The sequence below is a fragment of the Ahaetulla prasina genome, chromosome 13 (assembly GCF_028640845.1).
Source record: "Ahaetulla prasina isolate Xishuangbanna chromosome 13, ASM2864084v1, whole genome shotgun sequence".
NCBI lineage: Eukaryota > Metazoa > Chordata > Lepidosauria > Squamata > Colubridae > Ahaetulla > Ahaetulla prasina.
Genome location: NC_080551.1, coordinates 15016100 through 15040343, shown reverse-complemented (window position 1 = coordinate 15040343; position 24244 = coordinate 15016100). Strand labels below are relative to the sequence as shown.

General features: G+C 43.0%; 1 protein-coding gene across 1 annotated transcript in view; it reads right to left on the bottom strand.

The window, feature by feature from the left end:
* ARNT2 (aryl hydrocarbon receptor nuclear translocator 2) overlaps window positions 1-24244 on the bottom strand; it is a 111410-nt gene that overhangs the window by 71722 nt on the left and 15444 nt on the right. The window contains exons 2-4 of the mRNA XM_058156176.1: window positions 18687-18798; window positions 15188-15235; window positions 1951-2164 (exon numbers count right to left, since the gene is read on the bottom strand). Of these exons, the coding sequence (XP_058012159.1) occupies window positions 1951-2164; window positions 15188-15235; window positions 18687-18798 (374 nt within the window). The remainder of the gene's footprint in view (window positions 1-1950; window positions 2165-15187; window positions 15236-18686; window positions 18799-24244) is intronic.

Genomic DNA, 24244 nt, shown 5'->3' with positions numbered 1-24244 from the left:
ATTTCTCAGGGCAGAGATGTCAGTTACATCAACAACTTGTGCTTTGTGCTTCAAAGCCACAAAACACAGGGGCAAAGAGAATGGGAAAGGAGGAGGAAACTAACAAGCCATGGTTGCGAGGGTAAATTGCAACCTCATGTTGACACAGGGTGACCAACAATTCAATGTGACATTGTTTTAGTTTGCAATAAAAAAAAATTCTTAGGTAGCCACATTATGTCAAGTGTCTAAGAGATTTCAGCTGAGTTCATGCTTAGCAATCAAGTGGAGCCATGTGTGGTTGTAGGATTGAGATTTACATCTTCTTGGGTTCAGGAAGCCCGAGAACACATTCATGATAGCTTCATCCAGGGTAACCAAAGGTTCAACATAAGGACAAAGACTTGAGGGCATCTCAGAAAGCAGCTACATGTTTGGGTTGTTATGAGGTTGAAAGTTGTGAAGCAGACAATGGATGTTTCTAGGACAATATTAGCAAAGTTACTGTATTTTTTGGAGTATAAGACACACTGGAGTATAAGATGCAGCTTAGTTTTTGGGGAGGAAAATAGGAAAAAAAACCTGCCTACCAGGTATTCATCTGGCTAGCGTCCTTAGTTTGGTCAGCTTCAGCACATTAGTTTGCTGGTTTTTATCCCCTGCTTGGGGGATAAAGCACAGCTGATCTTTGGAGAGAGAAGCAATGAGAAAAGCAGGCAAAGCTCGGAAGATGCTTCACTCACTAGCGCCTCATTAGGGCTGAAAAAAGAGCTTCGAAAAAGCTACATTTAGAGTATAAGGCGCACCCAAATTTTCAGTCTCTTTTTTTGGGGGGGAGGGGAGTGTGTCTTATACTCTGAAAAATATGGTAAGTTCTTCTTAACCCACTGTCCCATCTTTAAATGGGCTAATAACCAGCAGGAAAGAACCTGTCTAGATGGGAGCCCTTCAGAAATAGAAAGGAGGTTTCTACAACCCTCACGATAGCCTTGTCTTTCAATCCGATGGTGAACTCTTTCTTAGGAATGAATGGAAGGGTGGGTGGGAAGCAAAGAAGAAGGCCTAAAGGAAGGAGGAAAAGCCGCTCCCAAGGCAACTATTAGATAAACGAGGCTTGAGCCCATTCCAAGAAAGTAAAGTGAGAAAGCATATCAGACAAGCCCCTCTCTAGTTCACTAGCAGTCAAAACGAGAGAGGAGGAGGAATCACACACAGACTTGCAAGGTTCTGTTTCTACAGCTGTTCCAGGAAACACATGTTTAATAAGACCTCTGTTTAAAAGACAACCACCCTGTTGTCTTTAATCTGGTTTACCTGAGATGGAGTGCTCACCTCCAGAAAGCAGAAAGCACTAGGAAAGACAGGACATTCTCTTGTCACCTTTCAATTGCCTTGTATGCAAGAAACACTCCCACCAAAACCCCAGCATCCTCATTAAAAAAAAAAAAGCAGCTATTCTCCCTTGGAAGAAAATCCCTGCCATTCAAACCGAAGGAAAACGATCTAAAGATAGGAGGAAGAAGGAAGAAAGTAGGTAGGCAGGTAGGTAGGTAGGAAAGAAGGGAGGGAGAAGAAAGGATAGGAGGAGGAGAAGGAGGGGAAGATAGAGGGTTAGAAAGGATGGAAGTGAGAAGTGGGAAAGAGGAGGGGAAGTAGGAAAGCGAGGAGAAGGATGGTGGGGAAAGAAGAAGAAGGATGAGAAGGGTAGGAAGGATTAAGGAAGGGAGTGGCAGCCGAGCAGGCCTGATTGAGCATAATCTGAGTATAGGATCGATTGTTGGATAAGTGATTGTACTGTACACTGGTCAAATTGTGGGAATTATGGAAAATAAAAAAAATTTGCCCGGAAAAAAGATAGGAGGAAGTAATCGACTAGCTGCAATCCAGACTCCCTATAACATGTCAAAAACATGCTCCTGTTTCCTCCAACCCCTGCTGAGACCCTCTACGGCCTTGCACGAAGCCACCCACCTGCTCGGTTAGGAAAGAAGGCTTATATGCTCCATCGGTAGATTTGTTCCCAGTGCCCCTCATGGACTTCATGTGAGACACTGCCATGCGTAGGATGGTCAGCTTGTCGGGTTTGCGCGCCAAGGCGCTGCAGGTGGGCACCATGTCAGAGAGCTCGGTGATGTACTGGGTCATCTTGTTCCTCCTGCGTCTCTCGATCTCACTATGGTTCTCCCTAAGCACACATGAGAAGGAGCAAACCGAGAGAGAAAGCGAGATGCTGTCGGTAAAAGATGCAGTGCTTGGAAATTGGCATAGCAGATCCAGGTGGGCTCAAAGGGGAGGCACTATGCCTGTTGCGAGCATCCCAAAGACTTGAAATGCATGGACCAGGGAAGAGCAATAACACTTAGCCCTTAGACTTAATATACTGCTTCACAGTGCTTTCCAGCCCTCTCTAAGCGGTTTACAGAGTCGGCATATTTGCCCCCAACAATCTGGGTCCTCATTTTCCCAACCTCGGAAGGATGGAAGGCTGAGTCAGTTTTGAGCAGGTCAGGATCGAACTGCTGGCAGTCGGCAGAGTTAGCCTGCAATGCTGCATTCTAACCGCAGCACCATCACGGCCCTTCCTTTCCTTTCCTTTCCTTTCCTTTCCTTTCCTTTCCTTTCTTTTCCTTTCCACTTAGCAATAGCATTTACACTTATATACTGCTTCAGATTGCTTTACAGCCCTCTCTAAGCAATTTTACAGAGTCAGCATATTAGTTAGCTCGGAATATACAGGTAGTCCTTGACGTACGACTGCAATTGAGCCCCAAATTCATGTTGTTCAGCGAGACATCTGTTAAATAAGCCTTGCTCCCATTTTACAAACTTTCTTGCCGCCATTCTTAAGTGAATCACCGCAATTGGTAAGTGAGTAATCCGGTTGTTGAGTGAATCTGGTTTCCCCATTGACTTTGCTTGTCAGAAAGTCGCAAAAGTGGATCCCATGATCTTGGGACCCAACCACGGCCACAAATATGAACCAGTTGCCCAGCATCTGAATTTTGATCCCATGATCATCGGGATGTTGGAAAGATCGTAACTGTGAAAAACGGTCCTAAGTCACTTTTTTCAGTGGCCGTTGTAACTTTGAACGGTCACTAAATGAACTGTTGTAAGTCAAGGACTACCTGTACCCTGGTGCACCCAACAGTTCTTGTTTCCCCATCTACACTTACAAGCAAATGGATATCAGTCTATAGGGATGTTGGTTTATGGCTAAAGGTAGTAGCCTAGGCCAGGTGTCTGTAACCTTGTCAACTTTAAGATTTGTAGACATCGATTCCCAGAATTCCTCAGCAAGCTGCTGGCTGAGGAATTCTGGGAATTGAAGTCCACAAGTCTTAAAGTTGACAAGGTTGGAGACCCCTGGCCTAGGGGATAGTAGAGAGAAACAGAAAAGTTGGGTGAAAAGTTGGCCTTGCTCCTCAGGTCCTTCTTGAGAGATAAACAAGGTAATAAAAATTAAAGCAATGATAAAACAATGAATTTTTTTTTTATCTACAGCCCAGTGGTGGGCCAACCCTTCCCGCAACCAATATTTACACTATCCTAGTTACTGTCACCCATTCCACTGCAAAGAACATGGACTTTCAGCTTCCACTTTGGACAGTAGTTGTCCAACGTCCATCAAGAGGGACTTATGGGGGCCAAAAGAGGAAGGTCTTTCTCTGAAGATACCAGGTCTACCAAATCTTCTGCTCTCCTAAATCCCTGCTATTTTCAGCCACCAATCCTGCCATGCCATTTGGGTAGGACACCATATTTTCTCTTTCTTGTCTAGAGGCACTGAAGGTCCCAGCCAAGGTCATCTCATTCTCCCACCACCACCACCCTTGCTTAGAAAATTAGGGCATGTAACCTTGGTTTTCACAGGCACAAGAACACACATGGAACCCCCCTGCCCACAAAACCTGAAGTTGCAATGGAGGAAGCAGATCCACACTCCGATTTCGTGGCCCAGGCAGATCTTCTTCCTTCACTGAAATGAAACCGGTAGGTCTTGGCAAGCCGGGGAGTTTCATGCATGCATTGAAATACAGTACATAGGCAGAGACCCTGCACCAGAATGGCCCATTGGCATCTTGAGGAAGGGAAGCAATGAGGAACGGCAAAAATTCCAAAATGGGAAGAAAAACTTGTGGGGGGGGACACACAAAGAAAACGGAACCATTTCCCGCTTTTGGAACAAAACGTAATGGAATATTTGGTCAGTTTCCCAGCAAAATCTTATGTGATTGATCAAGCGCCACGTTACATAGGACAAGAACAATAGTGACAATAGCAGCCAAGGCAACTGAGATTCTCCTCCATGAATAGCATTGCATAAATGGGTGTTTGGATTAATTCATTTACATTTCATTCCCAGTTTTACCTTATACAAGAGCGAAGTCAAGATTATCCATTCCATCTTCATACACACTATATAGAAACTCCCAAGCATACTCGCACAAGCAGTAAATCTGGATACTTAATGGGTGGGTGGGTGGGGGCTTAGACTGGGGAAAACTCTTGGCAAGTTCATTTCTACTGTTAGTTGCATATCCTGCATTTCTCCTGCAGTTTCAGTGAACATACCCCCTAGGATTTAGGTTGGCTTAAATATATCTGTTTTCTCTCTTGACACAACCATCTTCTAAAACAACAGACAGAGAATTTGCATCTCTAAAGCCAATTCCCCATTTCCAAGTTTTCCTCCACTGAAGCATGGAAGATAATGGAAATGAACAGGGGAAGGAGGAGGAGGGAAATGTGATCTGGACATCTTCAGAGGGGCCAGGAAAGCAGGAAGCAGAGTGATGTTCTACACCCAAAAAGTAAATGTTTGCATAAAGCAACAGATTATTACAAAAAAAAAAGTTGTGTGATACCTTGTCTGTTTTTAGATAGACTTGCCTGCTTTTCACCAAGGGACTAGTAGGTTATCTGAAAGTAACTTTCTTAAAATTCATGATCTACATAGAATAGAATAGAATAGAATAGAATAGAATAGAATAGAATAGAATAGAATAGAATAGAATAGAATAGAATAGAATAGAATAACAGAATTGGAAGGGACCTTGGAGGTCTTCTAGTCCAACCCCCTGCTTAGGCAGGAAACCCTACACCACTTCAGACAAATGGTTATCCAACCTCTTCTTAAAAACTTCCAGCGTTGGAGCATTCACAACTTCTGCAGGCAAGTTGTTCCACTGATTAACTGTTCTAACTGTCAGGAAATTTCTCCTTAGTTCTAGGTTGCTTCTCTACTTGATCAGTTTCCACCCATTGCTTCTTGTCCTGCCCTCTGGTGCTTTGAAGAATAGCTTGATTCCTTTGTGGCAGCCCCTGAGATATTGGAACACTGCTATCATGTCTCCCCTAATCCTTCTTTTCATTAAACTAGACATACCCAGTTCCTGCGTACTTGCTTCTATTTTATTGAGATAGCCCGGAAGTTAGCTTGGAGCAAAAGCTGTGCATCACTTTTAGGAAATAAGACTCAGGCTATAGTCTCCGGTTCTATTTAGAACCACATCCAGGGGAGAAGAAGAAAGATAGAGAAAAATAAATGGAGGCTAGAAAGAATATTCTAGGAAACAGGAGGATGGAGTAGAAAGCAACCTCCCCCAAGGCAAATATCTTGTAACAGCAGCTATGAGATGCTCCTAAAATTCCAAATTACTCACCAACTCCCAAGACTGCAGATTCCTAATGTAAGAGTTTAAGGCTTATAAAATGGTTCCATGTGTGCAGATCTATCCGGATAAGAGAAAGTCAGGGTGTCCCTGAATTTGTAAATGCACACGAGAAACATCCATGTATTTTCCGTGACCCATTTGACACACAGCACTACTTTCCTGCTCTCGGTATATCCAAATATCCAGCAATACCTCAAGGGCAAGGAAGTCAGACCATAAAGCCATCTTGATCTATTGCCTCTCAGGTCAACACATAGCATGGGCTTCCCATAAACCCCTGAGCTACTTCTGAGAAAAGCCAGGTGGGTGCAGCCAATCCAGTAGACAAGAAGCTATGCTACGTATGATAATTTCAGCTCTCCTTAAAGTGAAGACAAACACCAGCTCTCCCAAGGCATTGGATGGACTCTCTCCCCAAAACTTAAACCTGTGGTTCAATGAAGATCTCAATTGTGTCTTTTTTTCCCAACATTTCTGCTTCAAGATATTAAGCAAATAAGAGCAAGCTTCTCTGCAGCAGCTTCTGGTTCTACAATTCCCTCCCCAAGCAAGTCTGCCCAACATCAACTACACTATGTCTGTGGAGATTCCCAGTCATCCCAGATCGTGGTTGTCCCAAAGGTGTGGTGTTGTTTTTTTCAAGAGGCAACTGGACTTTCTGGTTTTTCTTTGAAGACTTTTCGCTTCTCACCCAAGAAGCTTTTTCAGCTCTGAAAAGAAAAACCAGAAAGTCCAGTTGCCTCTTGAAAAAGCACCTTTTTTTGGTAGACAACCATGACCTGGATGACCGAGGAGCTCCAGAGACATCAGCGCTGAAGAAGCTTCTTGGATGAGAAGCGAAACGTCTTCAAAGAAAATCCAGAAAATCTAGTTGTCTCTTGAAAAAGCACCTTTGGACATCAACTACAATAGTTTCCTCCCAACTAAGTAAACCTGTTCCTGTTCACTCAAACTTAATTAAGTTAATTTACTGACTAGCCCTGCTTTATTAAGGGGTCAGACATCACTGCCAATAAGGGAACAGTTTAGGATGATGTTTAAACTCAATCCCGACCTACTCTGTAGTCTTTCCCCAACTAGTCAATGCATTTTTAATTGTTTTTACTGCAGCAGACAGAGGACATTGCTGTAAACCAAGTCAGTCTCTTTATTCTTCCAGACTTGGTTGAGATAGTTCCTGCTATCGGCTTCTCTAAAAAACAAGGGAGATGACAAGAACCTTCTGCAGCAAAGCTTGCCCTTTGCAAATTAAGTTATGTCCCTTCTTTTGAAACTAGAAAGCTGCTGTGCTGTAGAAAGTGGTCGGCATTCAAGCTCCATCACTCTCTTAGTGTTGCATTCACACAACATGCTAGTCAACACGTATCAAATAGGCTCTGACAACAAGCAAGGTTTCTGCCTTAGTGTTTTCTACCAACTCAAATCAGTTTGTTTGGGTTATGATTCAGCAACAGAAAGGGTTAATTCAATAAATCAGATTAAATGGATCATGTGAATTCAACCTAGTAGCGGTGCGGTGGCCTAGAGGTGGAGCTCTCGCCTCACAATCAGGAGGCTGCGAGTTCGATCCTAGGTAGAGGCAGATATTTCTCTCTTTGGGCACAATGAGAATATAGCTGCTGGGAAAAAAAACTCTGCACTGGCGACAGGAAAGGCATCCAGCCAGTAAACACTCAGCTCCATTCAATTGCCCAGACTCCACCTGCAAGGGATTATGGGGTCATTAAAAGATGATGATGTGAATTCAACCTAGTATTTCTGTATAGGTGGGAAGGAGTATCTCCAATCCTGGGTTGGAAGTGCATTTAATTTTCATCTGAATCAAGTCCAACCAGTTAGTGGGATGTAGCATCTTTTCTATTCCTTTCACAGTAATCCACTTCCAGGGGATCTACTTGCCTCTATAACAAGTACATTCTGCTTTGATTTTACACCCTTTTTCTAAGACTGCCCCTTTCGGAAGGTATCTCCTATCTCATCTTTTTTTTCCTGGATCAGCCATTATTTTAACACACACCGCTCCCCCACCCCAAAGAGAAAACTAACTCCTTAGACTGAAATACAAAAGGCTGGATGGATTTATTTTCCCTCGTTTATTTTAGGATAATCCCTTCCCTTTTTTTTCCAACGCCTACCTTGCATATTTTTTCATCAACAGAGATTGGATCGTCATACCTGCAGAGAAAAACAAAAGGAAAGCATAACCAAAACATGGTAAATAACAAGGGTTAAGATGAGAAAAACATATTGAAAGTATGGGCAAATGCCTTATAATTCTCAGCCAGTTTGAGATAGGCAACAAGCAGTGGTGAAATTCATTTTTTTTTAATACCGATGCAGTGGGCGTGGCTTGGTGGGCGTGATGTGGCTTGGTGGGCGCAGCTTGGTGGGTGTGGCAGGGGAAGGATACTGCAAAATCTCCATTCCCACCCCACTCCTGGGGGAAGGATACTGCAAAATCCCCATTCCCTCCCCACTCCTGGGGGAAGGATATTGCAAAATCTCCATTCCCATCCCACTCCTGGGTGAAGGATATTGCAAAATCCCCATTCCCTCCCCACTCCTGGGGGGGAAGGATACTGCAAAATCCCCATTCCCTCCCCACTCCTGGGGGGAAGGATATTGCAAAATCTCCATTCCCATCCCACTCCTGGGGGAAGGATATTGCAAAATCTCCATTCCCATCCCACTCCTGGGGGAAGGATACTGCAAAATCCCCATTCCCTCCCCATTCCTGGGGGAAGGATATTGCATCATCTCCATTCCCATCCCACTCCTGGGAGAAGGATGTTGCAAAATCCCCATTCCCTCCCCACTCCTGCGGGGAAAGATACTGCAAAATCCCCATTCCCTCCCCACTCCTGGGGAAGGATACTGCAAATCCCCCATTCCCTCCCCACTCCTGGGGGAAGGATATTGCAAAATCCCCATTCCCTCCCCACTCCTGCGGGGAAAGATACTGCAAAATCCCCATTCCCTCCCCACTCCTGGGGAAGGATACTGCAAATCCCCCATTCCCTCCCCACTCCTGGGGGAAGGACACTGCAAAATCTCCATTCCCACCCCACTCTGGGGCCAGCCAGAGGTGGTATTTGCCGGTTCTCTAAACTACTCAAAATTTCCGCTATCGGTTCTCCAGAACCTGTCAGAACCTGCTGGATTTCACCCCTGGCAACAAGGTAACCTACAAGGATTGTGGGTATCAGTTCCCACCAATTTAAACAGCAGGACCAATAGCAAAGGTTTTGGCAAACTGATATATAAACCATCTGGACACCGTCAAATTTCCTATGCAGGTAATCCTTGACTGATGACAGCAACTGAGCCCCAAATTTCTGCTTCTTAAATGAATTTTGCCCCATTTTAAAACCTTTCTTGCCTCGGCGATGAAGTCAGTCCCTGCCGTTGATAAGTGAGTAACCCGGTTCTTAAGTGAATCTGGTTTCCCCATTGACTTTGCTTGTCAGAAGGTCGGCAAAGCGGATCCCATGACCTTGGGACACCACCGCGGTCACAAATATGAACCAGTTGCCCAGCATCTGAATTTTGGTCCCATGATCATCGGGATGTTGGAAAGATCGTGACTGTTAAAAACAACGGTCCAAAGTCATAGCCTCAGTGGCCGTTGTAGCTTTGAACAGTCACTAAACGAACTGTTAAGTCGAATTTGTAATTTGCTTTAAGATGTCTCTGCATGAGACTGCGAAATCCTCAAGGTTTCGTCCCCGTCTGACTTCCCCCAGACTATAATTCAAGCTTGGAAGCCAGAAGGCGAAGACTGAAGGATACAGACCTTGGATCAGCTATTTTTATTGCAGGCACTAAAAATGCCATAATTAGAGCAGAAAACTGTCAACTGCCAAATTTTGAGTCCCACGTTTTAAGCACGGCAGTCCAGAGGTGCAAACTTTATATCTCTTTTTCTCTTCGCAAAAGAGGGAAAGAGGTAATTTCTCAGTGAGAATGACAGTTGAGAACACTGCACAGTTATAATAATGGACCCGTGTCTCAGGCTTTTCTGTCTGGCTTTCGGCTTCCCAGACCTCAGAAGCTCTCTCCTCTACCGAGACATCAAGGACATCAAAAGATCTTGCTTCCTATTTTAAACCAAGAACAGCTTTCTTACGTTTTTTTAACTTACAACCCTCCGGCTCATTTAAACCGGAGATGCGTAACTTTTTTTTTCTTTTCCCCAAGCCAAAAGACAAACTTGGTTTTTTTGAGTAGTATTCTAGGGGTTACATTCCAAAGATTGGGTAGGGCAAGGACAACAAAACAAAATTGCAGGTTTTTTTTTGTTTTTAATTAATGAATTACAAATGTATACCGCTCTTTCCCATGTGTTCCCTAGCTTCCCCCTTCTGATGAATTCAGGATTACAATTTTCTTTCTTTTGTTAGGGTAGAATAGAATAGAATAGAATAGAATAGAATAGAATAGAATAGAATAGAATAGAATAGAATAGAATAGAATGGAATGGAAAATGGAAAATTGAATGGAAAATAGAATAGAAAACAAAATAGAAAATAGAATAGAATAGAATAGAATAGAATAACAAAGTTGGAAGGGACCTTAGAGGTCTTCTAGTCCAACCCCCTGCTTAGGCAGGAAACCCTCCACCACTTCAGACAAATGGTTATCCAACATCTTCTTAAAAACTTCCAGTGTTGGAGCATTCACAACTTCTGCAGGCAAGTCGTTCCACCGATTAATTGTCCTCACTGTCAGTAAATTTCTCCTTAGTTCTAAGTTGCTTCTCTCCTTGATTAGTTTCCACCCATTGCTTCTTGTCCTGCCCTCAGGTGCTTTGGAGAATAACTTGACTCCCTCTTCTTTGGGGCAGCCCCTGAGATATTGGACCACTGCTATCATGTCTCCCCTAGTCCTTCTTTTCATTAAACTAGACATACCCAGTTCCAGCAACCGTTCTCCATATATTTTAGCCTCCAGTCATGTAATCATCTTTGTTGCTCTTCTCTGCCCTCTTTCTAGAGTCTCCACATCTTTTTTTACATCGTGGCGACCGAAACTGAATGCAGGAATCCAAGTGTGGCCTTACCAAGGTTGTTGTTGTTGGCTTAATGCAGCGTTTTGTTGATCAGCCGAATGGCAAAATAAAATTTAAAAAGAACAAAAGGCTACTTTTGGCGCCAGCTGAAGAGAGAGATTGTCTTGGGGCAATAGCCAAGGCTTTAGAGAGCTATGTACATCCCTGAGACCACAGATTATGCACTGACTTGAAAGGGGTCATGAGCTAGTTAGAATTACAAAAGAGGGTGGGGACCTTTCATTGGAATGAACTTTGCTTTCATCGGAGTTTTGCCGTCTCTGGAAGGCATGATAAATGGCGGTGAGTTTAAAAGCTGTAGCACTTTAAGCTTGCAGAAGTACCAGGAAAAGGAAGAGGAAAATCCAAAAAGACAACAACAATCATATTTGTCTTGGCTCGGACATGAAGACCTGTCTCTTCACCCAGACCTTTGGCGCGAGGACGAGAGAGACATCTCTTCATTCCATCTGGCCTGCTGCGATTGCTATCTTTTAATTTTTTTAATCTTCTATTGATTTCGTTGTCATTTCTTTGTTTGTCGTGAGCCACCCAGAAGGGTTGGGAGTCAGACGGCACACAAACTTCAACAACAACAACAACAACAAAGGAAGGTTCACCCATGACCACCTGAGCAGGCTGCTGAGTACATCTGGTCCTCAACTTACGACCCAATTAGGACCAGAATTTCTGTTGCTAAGCAAGGGAGTTGCTAAGGGAGTTGCACCCAATTCTACATTTTTTTAAGACAGAGTTGTTAGGCGAATCACTGCAGTTAAATGAATAGCAATAGATTTATATACTGCTTCATAATGCTCTACAGTCCTCTCTAAGCTGTTTTATAGAGCCAGCATATTTGCCCCCGACAATCTGGATCCTCATTTTACCGATCTCGGAAGGATGGAAGCTTGAGTCAACCTTGAGCCGGTCAGGATTGAACTCCTGGCAATGGGCAGAGTTAGCCTGCAATCCTACATTCTAACCACTGCACCACCCTGGCTCTAAGCACCAAATATACATCCAGAACTAGCGTTTCAAGGTGAAGGGACAACGATCAACAGAAAATGTATTTCAAGAGCAGATCCTGCATTTTGGTCTATTCTATCTTGCGATCAATAAGCAAATCCAGCTTCCCCATTGACCTGGCTTGTGGGAAGTTGGCTAGGAAGATTGTAAATGATAATCAATGACCCCAGGATAGTACAAAGATCATAAATACATGCCAAACGCCCAAATTTTGATCACAGGACCCTAGGGATGCTGCAATGGTCATAAGGGGTAAGAACAGATCATCTGTCACTTTGTTCATTTGTCCATTGTAATTTTGGATGGTCACTAAACAAAGGATTGTAAGTCGAAGACTCCCTTATGCGTTGTTTTAGCTGGTTGACAGTTACGCCTTTTTATGTCTGTAGAGATTCTCAGCCATCCAAGTCATGGTTGTCCCAAAGGTGTTTTTTCAGGAGGTAACTGGACTTTCTGTTTTTTCTTTGAAGACATTTTGCTTCTCATCAAGCGAAACGTCTTCAAAGAAAAAACAGAAAGTCCAGTTACCTCCTGAAAAAAACACCTTTGGGACAACCATGACCTGGATGACCAAGAATCTCCACAGACCTTTAGCTATACCAGGGGTCTGCAACCTTAAAACACTCAAAGAGCCACTTGGACCCGTTTCCCACAGAAAAGAAAACACCGGGAGCCACAAAACCCTTCCCGTGCCTGACTTATTTCTTGAGCGGCCACAAAACTAGCAGATGTAGTTGAATTAAACGTTCTGTTTTCTTCTGAAACTTTTCTTGTCTTGGATTTATCCATGTTCGGCCTACCGGGGGTTGAAAAGTTCACTAAATTGTGTACTCATTGCCAGTTGTGACGCATATTTTGTGTGACAGGGACCCGCAGCAGAGGGTTGAAAGAGCCACATGCAGCTCCAGGTTGCTGACCCCTGAGCTATACAATTTGGGATGAACACCCTTTGAATGGTGTGGGAGCAGGAGTGGATTTCCAGAGGGAAAAAAACGGCAACTACAGGAACCAGGAGCACCACTCAGGTGACCCTGAGAACACAGATAAACCTCCAAGGGCTTCAAAGACCCTCTAAAAGGATGCAAATGACCAGCTGTCTGCAAGGAATATAAATCCTTCCATTCCCCACCATCCAGTCAAAGCTGGAGAAGCTTCTTGGATGAGAAATGAACCGTCTTCAAAGAAAAAAACCCAGAGAGTCCAGTTGCTTCTTGGAAAAAGCATCTTTGGGACAAACCTCTTTATGCTTTAGTCTAAAGCAGGGGTCTCCAACCTTCTCAACTTTAAGACTTGTGGACTTCAGCTCCCAGAGTACTTCAACTCTGAGAGTTGACGTCCACAAGTCTTTAAGTTGACAAGGTTGGAGACCCCTGATCTAAAGAATCACAGAAGGAATGAGTTAGAAAGGACTTTCAAATCTATGCCAAGCCCAGTCTCCCTGAACTTCGCTAAACCAATCCTGACAAAGGGCCTTTGGACCTCATTTAGCGGAGCAAAGTATCTGAATGCTTCCTATTTCAAAACATTACTTAAAAAGCTGCCTTTGGATTGAAGGGACGAGGAATGCAAAGCCTTGAGTTTGAAATCCCAGAGCGGGTTGTTTTCATCGCACCTACAATATGTCAAACGGATGGGAAGGAGCTCCAAGGAACGCCAAGCATATAAATACTGCTTTGTCATTCCGTTATTTTCAAGAAGAGCTCCTGGCCCAGATTGTGCAAGGACAGAACAATAAAGCAGCGGTAATAAACGGGTAGGGAGTTTGTCACAGGGCAGGCAGAAGGAAGGATGGTAGTCCGCTCCGATTCATTTCCAAGAAGGGCACACACACACACTGCAGGATTGTGATTTGCTCGCCTATAGGAAAAAAAAATATTCTTGTATTCAATCCATTCTATTTGGATAGATCTACCGCTTTGCAGCCGAGAGTGTAAATTCTCTTTCTAAGAAAGAAATATTTCTTTAAAAAAAAATAAATGGGGTTGCAGACAAGTCCAGCTCAATAAAGAAGAATATTTGTAGCTCAGGGTCCTTGGTGCTCTCTGAGCTGGGTTGTTTTCTTGCAGATGTTTCATTACCCAGACTAGGTAACATCATCAGTGCTGGTAAGGAGTGAGATTTGGGAGGAGGAGGAGGAGGAGGAGGAGGAGGAGGTCTTGGTGGTCTCTGAGCTTGGTGCTTTCCTTGCAGATATTTCATTACCCAAATTAGGTAACATCATCAGAGCTCAAGTATAGATAGGTAGACTAGCACTGATGAATTATCTATCTAATGAAACGTTTGCAAGAAAACAAGCAAACTCAGGAAACACTAAGGACCCTTCAGGTCCAGCACAACTGCCAGGAAATTCACAGAAATATTGTCGTACATTGCTTCACACCAATAACCCCAAATAGCTTGCTATTAGTGCAGTGGTGAAATCCAAATTATTTTTACTACCGCTTCTGTGGGCGTGGCTTGGTGGGCGTGGTGTGGCTTGGTGGGCGTGGATCAGTGGGCATGGCAGGGGAAGGATACTGCAAAAATCTCCATTCCCACCCCACTCCTGGGGGAAGGATACTGCAAAATCTCCATTCCCACCCCACTCCTGGGGGAAGGATAGTGCAAAATCTCCATCTCCACTCCACTCCCGGGGGAAGGATATTGCAAAATCGCCATTCCCACCCCACCCCTGGGGGAAGGATAGTGCAAAATCTCCATCTCCACTCCACTCCCAGGAGAAGGATATTGCAAAATCTCTATTCCCCCCACTCCAGGAGAAGGATATTGCAAAATCGCCATTCCCACCCCACCCCTGGGGGAAGGATAGTGCAAAATCTCCATCTCCACTCCACTCCCACAGGAAGGATATTGCAAAATCTCCATTTCCCCCACTCCAGGAGAAGGATATTGCAAAATCACCATTCCCACCCCACCCCTGGAGGAAGGATAGTGCAACATCTCCACTCCACTCCCACAGGAAGGATATTGCAAAATCTCCATTCCCACCCCACTCCAGGGGCCAGCCAGAGGTGGCATTTGCCAGTTCTCCGAACTACTCAAAATTTCCTCTACCAGTTCTCCAGAATCTGTCAGAACCTGCTGGATTTCACCCCTGTATTAGTGTCTTCTGGAATTCCCTGATGTCTCTTCTTCAAATCCTAACCGACGCAATGGGCTGACCAGCTAAAGAAAATGCCTCTGGTTAATAAAGCAGCACAAACATAGGTGTGTATAGGTGCACAATGTGCTCACACAGACACACTCCAAAAATGTTTAGCTTGTCAAGAGTTGCAAGGGGCACGTTTGAATTTTTTTTACGTTTTGTTTCATGCTCTTTAATATTAAGCATATGCAAATTAACGCATATCTGCTGAGATCACATGGGTTTCCTTGTGGCAATGGCATTATTAAATGTGCAACCTGTGTCCCCTCATCCATTTATATACCTCGATGGAGCCTTTTTTTAAAAGCTCACCTTGAAAATTTGCTGGGTCCTTCACCATCTTCATCATCAAAATCCATTCTGGGGGAGGAAAAAAAAGGAGTATTACAATTACATAGCTGGAAGAGTCTGCATGGATGAAGGAAAGATAAGGTGAATTGTGCATTAGTTCTCATGGAGCCTCCCCTTCGGACTTTCTCTGCTCATTTGTACCCTATGACTATCATTAAGTGTTGTAAGTGTTGTACCTTGATGAAGGTATCTTTTCTTTTATGTACACTGAGAGCATATGCACCAAGACAAATTCCTTGTGTGTCCAATCACACTTGGCCAATAAAAATTCTATTCTATTCTATTCTATTCTATTCTATTCTAGTCTAGTCTAGTCTAGTCTAGTCTAGTCTAGTCTAGTCTAGTCTACTCATTGTATTGTATTGTATTGTATTGTATTGTATTGTATTGTATTGTATTGTAGTCTAGTCTAGTCTAGTCTAGTCTAGTCTACTCTACTCTACTCTACTCTACTCTACTCTACTCTACTCATTCTATTGTATTGTATTGTATTGTATTGTATTGTATTGTATTCTATTCTATTCTATTCTATTCTATTCTATTCGCGATGCTCATTATACTTTCAGTTCTTCCTTTTTGTTAAGAGTTTATGAACAGTCCCGTCTCTTCTCTCTTTGGAGCAAACCTAAAACAGCCAAAATGGTCTGTCTGCAGCTCTCCAAATATTCTGGACTCCAAATCCCATCAGGCCCAGCCTGCCTGGTCAACAGCGGGGATGAGGGAAACCGGGTCCCGACATCCATAAAGCCATTATCTCTCCTTAATGTCTCCTCTCTGTGCTATGGATTCTTTTTTTTTTTTCCTTTACACTGCTCAAAAGCAGAACTGTTGGCCACTTTGAACTTCCATTGGTTTCCTTTCCATCCAGCTGATCATTAAAAGCAAGCCAGAAGTCAAATGTTTCTGTTCTGATAAAGTTATCCTGTTATTTGGCTGTTCTTGCTTCGTGTGTGTTAACAGCCAGATGATCTTCAAAGGCTGTCCAATTTCTTGACCCGTTATTTTTCTGGTCAGCTGAGCCAAAGAAAATCCATTTCTCTCAGTTCCCCTCTTAACTTTCTTTGCAAACAAAACTCCTCCTCCACCACCACCATTGCTACCTTCCTAATGTTGCCCTGTTTTTGTCACTTTCTTTAGTTCTGAAATCCGACAAGATTGTTTACTCAAAAAGGTCCTAACCGGAAGCCCCCATTCAATTCTGGAGCCAACTAGAAGTCCGGTTCCCCCATCATAGTCTCCTCCTAGCGCTGCATCCTTTTACCTCTACCAGTCCTAACCAAAAGCCCTATCAATTGTAGAGCCGACCAGCAACAGGGAGCTGCAGCAGAGAGTTGAAAGAACCATATGCGGCTCCAGAGCCCACGGGTTGCTGACTCCTGGCTTAGAGCAAGGACCACCATATACAGTATCTCCCTCCCTAAATCACCATCCCAAACCTACCTTTAAGAGGGGGAAAGTCAGGCTGTGCCAAGCTGTTTCTCAATTACATTTTAATTTTGGTTAAATTATGACCACCTTTTCTAATTTCATCACTATATATATATATATATTCTGAGCAAACAGCTGTAGGGAGAATGACTCTCATTTTCATTGAAATTAAGTTGTTCTTTCAGCTCCCCTTAATTTGTTGGTGTTTTGATGGTCCTTGATTGGTGGAGAAACAGTGGCCTCCAGTGGTCACTTGGGCAGCTAATAAAATGAATCCGATTCACTGTCCACTTCTTGATGGATCTGTGTCTTCCACAAACAGTAGAAATACTTGGAAATGAATTTTTTTCCCCCTGGATTTTGTAAGCATCTTGCTTGATTAAATGGTTTGGGGAGCTCAAAAGCTATCAAGTGTTTTGTAAATACTCAAAAGGGCATTTTGAGACCAGATCTTAGAAAAATATAGATTTTGAAATTTCCTTTTCTTTTCCTCTAAGGCAGAGGTCTTCAAACTTGGCAGCTTAAAGACTTGTGGACTTCAACTCCCAGAATTCTCCGGCCAGCTATGCTTCAACTCTGGGAGTTGAAGTCCACAAGCCTTCAAGCTGCCAAGTTTGAAGACCTCTGCTCTAAGGTCATTCAAGCTGCTTCCTCTTTTCCTTATTTGCATTTAACTCCTCTGCAGATCAATATATAAATTTGAACTCACACCAAGGTTAAAGCCTTCCATCCTTTACAAATATCCCCCAACCGTTTACCATTCACCGCATTTCATTCAGACGGATGTTTGGCTGGCTTGCAATCCTTCAAAAAGACTGTTCCTTCCACCCTGAAATTTCACTGCATGTTATTTATTTGACGCAAGTGCAAAAGAAAAGGAGAAAAAAAATCCATCCCTCAAGAAATATGACTGCATCTAACTTTAGCTTTCAGTCAAAAACACAAGGTGGAAACTATTAATTCAGGGAGTAGAAAACCTTTTTGTGCTTAGCGGCTGAAAATTGTTTTAGAGACGATGAAAGCTTCACCGCAGATTTTTTTTTTCTTTTCCAATCTTGTACCAGATTGATTCTGGCCATTGTCAGCATCCCGCTTAATAAATTATGATACCTTTCATTTATCTTCTTTAGGATCATAATATCTGCAGTTTTACTTTAAAATATTTTATTTTCAGAAATTTCTGAACAGGTTGGTCTATTTTTTTCCGTGTGTGTGTGTGTGTGTTTGTGTGTGTGTGTTTGTGTGTGTGTGTGTGTGTATCCACCACTTAGGATAAAACGTTCCTTCATTGTCCTGGCATTTCCAACCTTTATTGGTGCATGATTTATCCACCTCGCAATATCACCTCTTCTTTTCCCTTCAAGTGTTAGAAAATCCATCCGAGAGTGACCTTCAAAGAGAAGACCTGGGCACTAATGGAAAAGAAAAAGGATCACTCCCTCTTACATCCTTTCCTTTCATTCATTCTCCATCCTAAATTAAAAGTTTGTGCAAAATTTGCAGCCATTGAGCATGTATCTGTGTTTAGGGTTGTGTGTGTGTGTGTTTGCATGAGACAGATGGAGGAGGGAGGGAAGGAGGGTAAGAGGAAGGAGGAGGAAGAGGAGGAGGGGGAGGGGGGAAAGGGAAGAAGGGGAGGGGGAGGAGAATGGGGAGGAGGAGGAGAAGAAGGGAGAAGGAAGAAGAAAGAAGGAGGAGGAGGAGAGGAAGGAAGAAGGGAGGGAGGAGGAGGAGGAGGAGGAGGGAGGAGGAGGAGGAGGAGGAGGAGGAGGAGAGGAAGGAAGAAGGGAGGGAGGAGGAAGAAGAAGAAGAAGAAGAAGAAGAAGAAGAAGAAGAAGAAGAAGAAGAAGAAGAAGAAGAAGAAGAAGAAGAAGAAGAAGAAGAAGAAGAAGAAGAAGAAGAAGAAGAAGAAGAAGTAGAAGTAGTAGTAGTAGTAGTAGTAGTAGTAGTAGTAGTAGTAGTGGTGGTGAAGTATTTGAAAATATATTGTCCGTCCATTCAACATTATTTTGAAGAAGTGATGCTTACTTACCCAGAACGCCTCTTTCCCCCCCTGGCAGGCACAGATCCTGCCATTCTCACTTGACCGGCAGCCATGGGTGCCACTGGCAATGTCACTGATCCGGGTATATCCGATGCCATTTCTGTAACACAGAACATAAAGCATCTGCTGAAGTTGGTAGGCAAACAGAAGGATGTCTCCTGGCATAGCTGAGCTTTTGATAAAGCTTTTGCAGTGAGCTCGTTCACAAAATGGCTTCCATTGGAGACTTCCTTATTTACAGAATGGCTGCTAAGGAAAGCACCTTGGATACACATTGTCTACTCATGAAAAAAAAAGGAGACCGAAATGATCCAATTTCTCTTATTTTCAGGGGGGGGAACCACCTTTTTAAAAAGAAATTTAGATGGAAAACAGGAAGTTGCCCCAGTGATTCATTTTTAAGATGTCGTTCCCTCCAAATGTCAATGCAATCTGAACAAGTTACAAATACAATGATTCTACACTTCAGTGGTTACTTGAGCGCAATATACTAATCACCATTGACCATGAATGTAGAATGCATAGGAAAAATGCTAAATCTATAACACTTTAAACCTGCTAAGATCAGATAGAGAGCCAGTTCGATATAGGGGTTAAGGCAGGGGGGATCAAACTCAATTTCATTGAGGGCCACATCAGGGTTGTGTTCAGTGGTGAAATCCAAATTTTTTTACTACCGCTTCTGTGGGCGTGGCTTGATGGGCATGGTGTGGCTTGGTGGGCATGACAGGGGAAGGATACCGCAAAATCCCCATTTCCTCCCCACTCCTGGTGGAAGGATACTGCAAAATCCCCATTCCCTCCCTACTCGCTGGCAGAGGCACTGTGGGTCAGTCCGCTGTTTCCAGGGTGGCCCCGGAGCCTTGAGTTTGACACCCCTGGGTTAAGATATAAGGCTAGAAGCCAGGAAGGAGACTGTGAGTTCTAGCCGTGCCTTAGGAACAAAGCCAGGTGGGTGAACCTGGGCCAGTCACTCTTTCTCAACCCTAGCAATGAGACAGTGACAAACCACTTCTGAAATCTTGCCAAGAAAACCACAAGTCCTTCAGGAGTCAACACAACACAACAATAAAATACCTTATCCCACCAGACTTGAAATCCTCGGCTTAGAAAACTTGGAACTCCGTCGCCTTCGAGAAGACCTAAGTTTAACTCACAGAATCATCTATTGTAATGTCCTTCCTGTCAAAGACTACTTCAGCTTTAATTGCAATAATACTAGACCAACCAATAGATTTAAACTTAATGTCAACCGCTTTAATCTAGATTGCAGAAAATATGACTTCTGTAACAGAATAATCAGTGCTTGGAATACTTTACCTGACTCTGTGGTCTCTTCTCATAATCCTAAACACCGACTCAAAGGTAACACCTCCCCCCCTCAAAAAATAAAAAGATTTGCATGTAGTAAATCTGAGATTTAACTATTTTTTATTCAACAGACTTCTGATAAAAATGGGAAAAAAATCATTTTATTAATATGCAAACTTTCATTTGCTTTTTAATGGACATTTGGATCTTAAGGCACCTCTCTCCTCCATCAGTCCATTAAATCAAGATAAACTATATTAGCATCCATTTCCTCCCCACCTCCAAATCCATTATATTGCTGAGTTTTAGGCCTTAATGATATTTACAAGCGTTCTACTAAAAATAATAAATAAGTCATAAATTAAACCACCAAATTGGTTTGAATGCAACATTTTACATTTTATTCCCACTGCAATCCTTCAAATGCTTAGGAGAGATGGTAGTCTAGAAGCAAAGAATTGAATGCTATTTCCTGGGGAATAACATTGGAAAAATAATAGGCCTATGGCTTTTCTTAACGTTTTCCTTTTTTTAGATTGTGAGTTGTTAAAAATTTGTTAGCTGTGCAGCAGCTTTTTGGAGCCAAGTAACATCAAACATCTAAGAAATAAATAATTAAAGGAAATTCCAGGTGTCAGAATGTTAGGCTATCTGTACAATTTGTCTGATCCAATGCAGTTGTTCTTACAAATGTTTCTTTGAAACATACAAGAACATTACAACACCATTTTTTAAAAATGACATTATTATATTACATTATCAGCATTCCATGAATTAGCAATTCCCAGCAAACATCTCTCCATGCTACATGAATGTCAAAGGGAAACCCAAATACTCAACATTTGTAAAAGAGATTTAAACAATACAATTTTAAGGAATGCCAGATATAGGTGTCTGTTCCTTAATCTTTATCGTGCAGTTAGAGGAAGTGTTTTATCATCAAATGCAAAAAGAGACCAAGAAAGAAAGAGAAAGACATACAGAGAGAGAAGGAGAGGGAGGGAGAGAGATGGAGATAGAGTGGGAGGGAGAGAAAGAGGGAGAGGGAAGGAGAGAAAGGGAGAGAAAGGGAGAGGGAAAGAGAGAGAGGGAGAAAGAGAGGGAGGGAGAGAGAGAGGGAGGGAGAGAGGGAGAGAAAGAGAGAGGGAAGGAGAGAAAGGGAAAGAGAGGGAGAGAGAGAGGGAGGGAGAGAGGAGAGAAAGAGAGGGAAGGAGAGAAAGGAAAGAGAGGAGAGAGAGAGGGAGGGAGAGAGGAGGAAGGAGAGGAAGGAGAGAAAGGAAAGAGAGGAGGGAGAGAGAGAGGGAGAGAGGGAGAGAAAGGAGAGGGAAGGAGAGAAAGGGAAAGAGAGGGAGAGAGAGAGGGAGGGAGAGAGGGAGGAAGGGAGAGGGAAGGAGAGAAAGGGAAAGAGAGGGAGGGAGAGAGAGAGGGAGGGAGAGAGGGAGGAAGGGAGAGGGAAGGAGACAGAGGGAGGGAGAGGGGGAGAGGGGAAGGGAGGGAGGAAAGGAGAGAGACATAATGCCAGCTTGGCAATTGACCACAAAAGCTAAATCAAATCTTTCATAAAAACATATGTTGCACAAAATAACGTTAATCCTCTCCATTCACATGATAATACTGATATGAACCAAAAAACAAACAAACACCAAACCAAACAAAGCCAGAGATTCTTAAAGACAGATTTGTGCCGCTATGATTTAAAATAATTGGATTAATAAATTATTGCAAAGGCTCAGCTCAAGCCCATCTGCATTTAATGCTCAACGCTCATCAATGCGCCCTGCTCTCCGCCAGATCAATTCTCTTTCCCACCTGTGCAGAAGCAGTTCAACAAATCTCTCTCTCTCTCTCTCTCTCTCTCTCTCTCTCTCTCTCTCTCTCCTTGGGATTGCACCTTCTTTCAAAAGGAATTCATAAGAAATGACAAAAACCTCTGGGAAGAAGCATCGCTAGATTGGTATTCCGCTCAGAACTGTCATCTCAGATCCGTTGATCTTAACAGCAGCCTATGATTCAGCAAGGAACAAAACATCTTGCATACCGATCGGTTTATTTGCGGGTGGGGGAAAAACATCGACATTCAATATTTGAGGTCTTCAGGGAAGGTAGAAACTGGAATGGAAGACAGCTTCTGATGTATGATAACAGGCTGACATAGACAAGTTCACCAACTCATCACCCAGGGGGCTAGGGGGCTATGACTCGGGTAAGTTGACAACCAATCACAGACCCCCATGGCCATTTTAAGGTAAGTAACTTGAGATAAAAGCCTTCTGTTACCATCTCCAACTTTCTACAGTCTGGCGCCTCTCATCTGGTGAGATTTCAGTGTTGACCATGCTGCCTTGATGTCATGCAACTGAAGAGCTGAAGCAGAGGTGAAATCCAGCAGGTTCTGGAGAACCGGCAGTGGAAATTTTGAGTAGTTCAGAGAACCGGCAAATACCACCTCTGGCTGGCCCCAGAGTGGGATGGGAATGGAGATTTTGCAGTATCTTTCCCCTGGAGTGGGGAGGGAATGGGGATTTTGCAGTATCCTTCCCCTGCCACATCCACCAAGCCACGCCCACAGAACCAGTAGTAAAAAAAAAAGTGGATTTCACCACTGAGCTGAAATCCAACAAAACTGAAGGGCACCAGGTAAGTAAAACTGCATGGTACAGTCAATGACTGGGTGATTCACTTAACAACCAGAATAACATAACTGGAAGGGACCTTGAAGTTTTTCTATCTAGTCCAATCCCCTGCTCAGGTAGGAAACCCTACACTACTTCAGACAAATGGTTGTCCAACATCTTCTTAAAAACTTCCAGTGTTGGAGCATTCACAACTTCTGGAGGCAAGTTGTTCCCCTGATTAATTGTTCTAACTGTCAGGAAATTTCTCCTTAGTTCTAAGTCGCTTCTCTCCTTGATTAGTTTCCATCCATTGTTTCTTGTCCTGCCCTCAAGTGCTTTGGAGAATAGCTTGACTCCCTCTTCTTCGTGGCAGCCCCTGAGATATTGGAAGACTGCGATCATGTCTCCCCTGGTCCTTCTTTTCATTGAACTAGACATATCCAGTTCCTGCAACCGTTCTTCATATGTTTTAGCCTCTAGTATCTTAATCATCTTTGTTGCTCTTCTCTGCACTTTTTCTAGAGTCTCCATTTCTTTTTTACATCGTGGCGACCAAAACAGGATGCAGTATTGCAAGTATTGCAAGACCTTATAAAGTGGTATTAACACTTCATGTGATCTTGATTCTATCCCTCTATTAATGCAACTGTGTTGGGATAGCTGGCAAACACTGCTGGCTCATATTTAAGTGACCGTTCACTAGGATTCCGAGATCATTCTTGTAGTTGCACTATTGAGCCAGGTACCACCTATTCTGTGGTCTGGTATTTAATCATGGTAAAAACGGTCATAAAATTGGGTCCACATCACATGTGATGACTGACTTAAACGATGATTGCTTTAGCGACTGAAATTCCAGCAAACTGTGTTCGTAAATCAAGGACTACCCGAAATGCCGTTTCAGTCGCGTTACTCTCCTCACTATTCTTCACTGAGCATTCTACAGCATTCGTCTCTTTCTCCCCCTTTGAGAATGAGTTGATTTTAACCATGATTTATTTATTTATTTATTTTGTCACAACAATATATGTAAGTATCATACAAAAAGATTATATAGTATATAAACATATATGAGTAAATATTAGGAGGTATAAGCATATATATATAGGAAGAAGAAAGGAAAAAAACAATAGGACAGGAACGGTAGGCACGTTTGTGCGCTTATGCACACCCCTTATGGTCCTCTTAGGAATGGGGTGAGGTCAATGGTAGAAAGTTTTTGGATAAAGCTTTTAGGATTATGGGAAGAGACCACAGAGTCAGGTAAAGTATTCCAAGCATTGATGATTCTGTTACAGAAGTCATATTTTCTGCAATCTAGATTAAAGCGGTTGACAGTAAGTTTAAATCGATTGGTTGCTCTTGTATTATTGCAATTAAAGCTGAAGTAGTCTTTAACAGGAAGGACATTACAATAGATGATTCTGTGAGTTAAACTTAGGTCTTGTCGAAGGCGACGGAGTTCCAAGTTTTCTAAACCTAGGATTTCAAGTCTGGTGGGGTAAGGTATTTTGTTGTTTTCAGAGGAATGGAGAACTCTTCTTGTAAAATATTTCTGGACACATTCAATTGTATTGATGTCAGAGATGTGGTGAGGGTTCCAAACAGGCGAGCTGTATT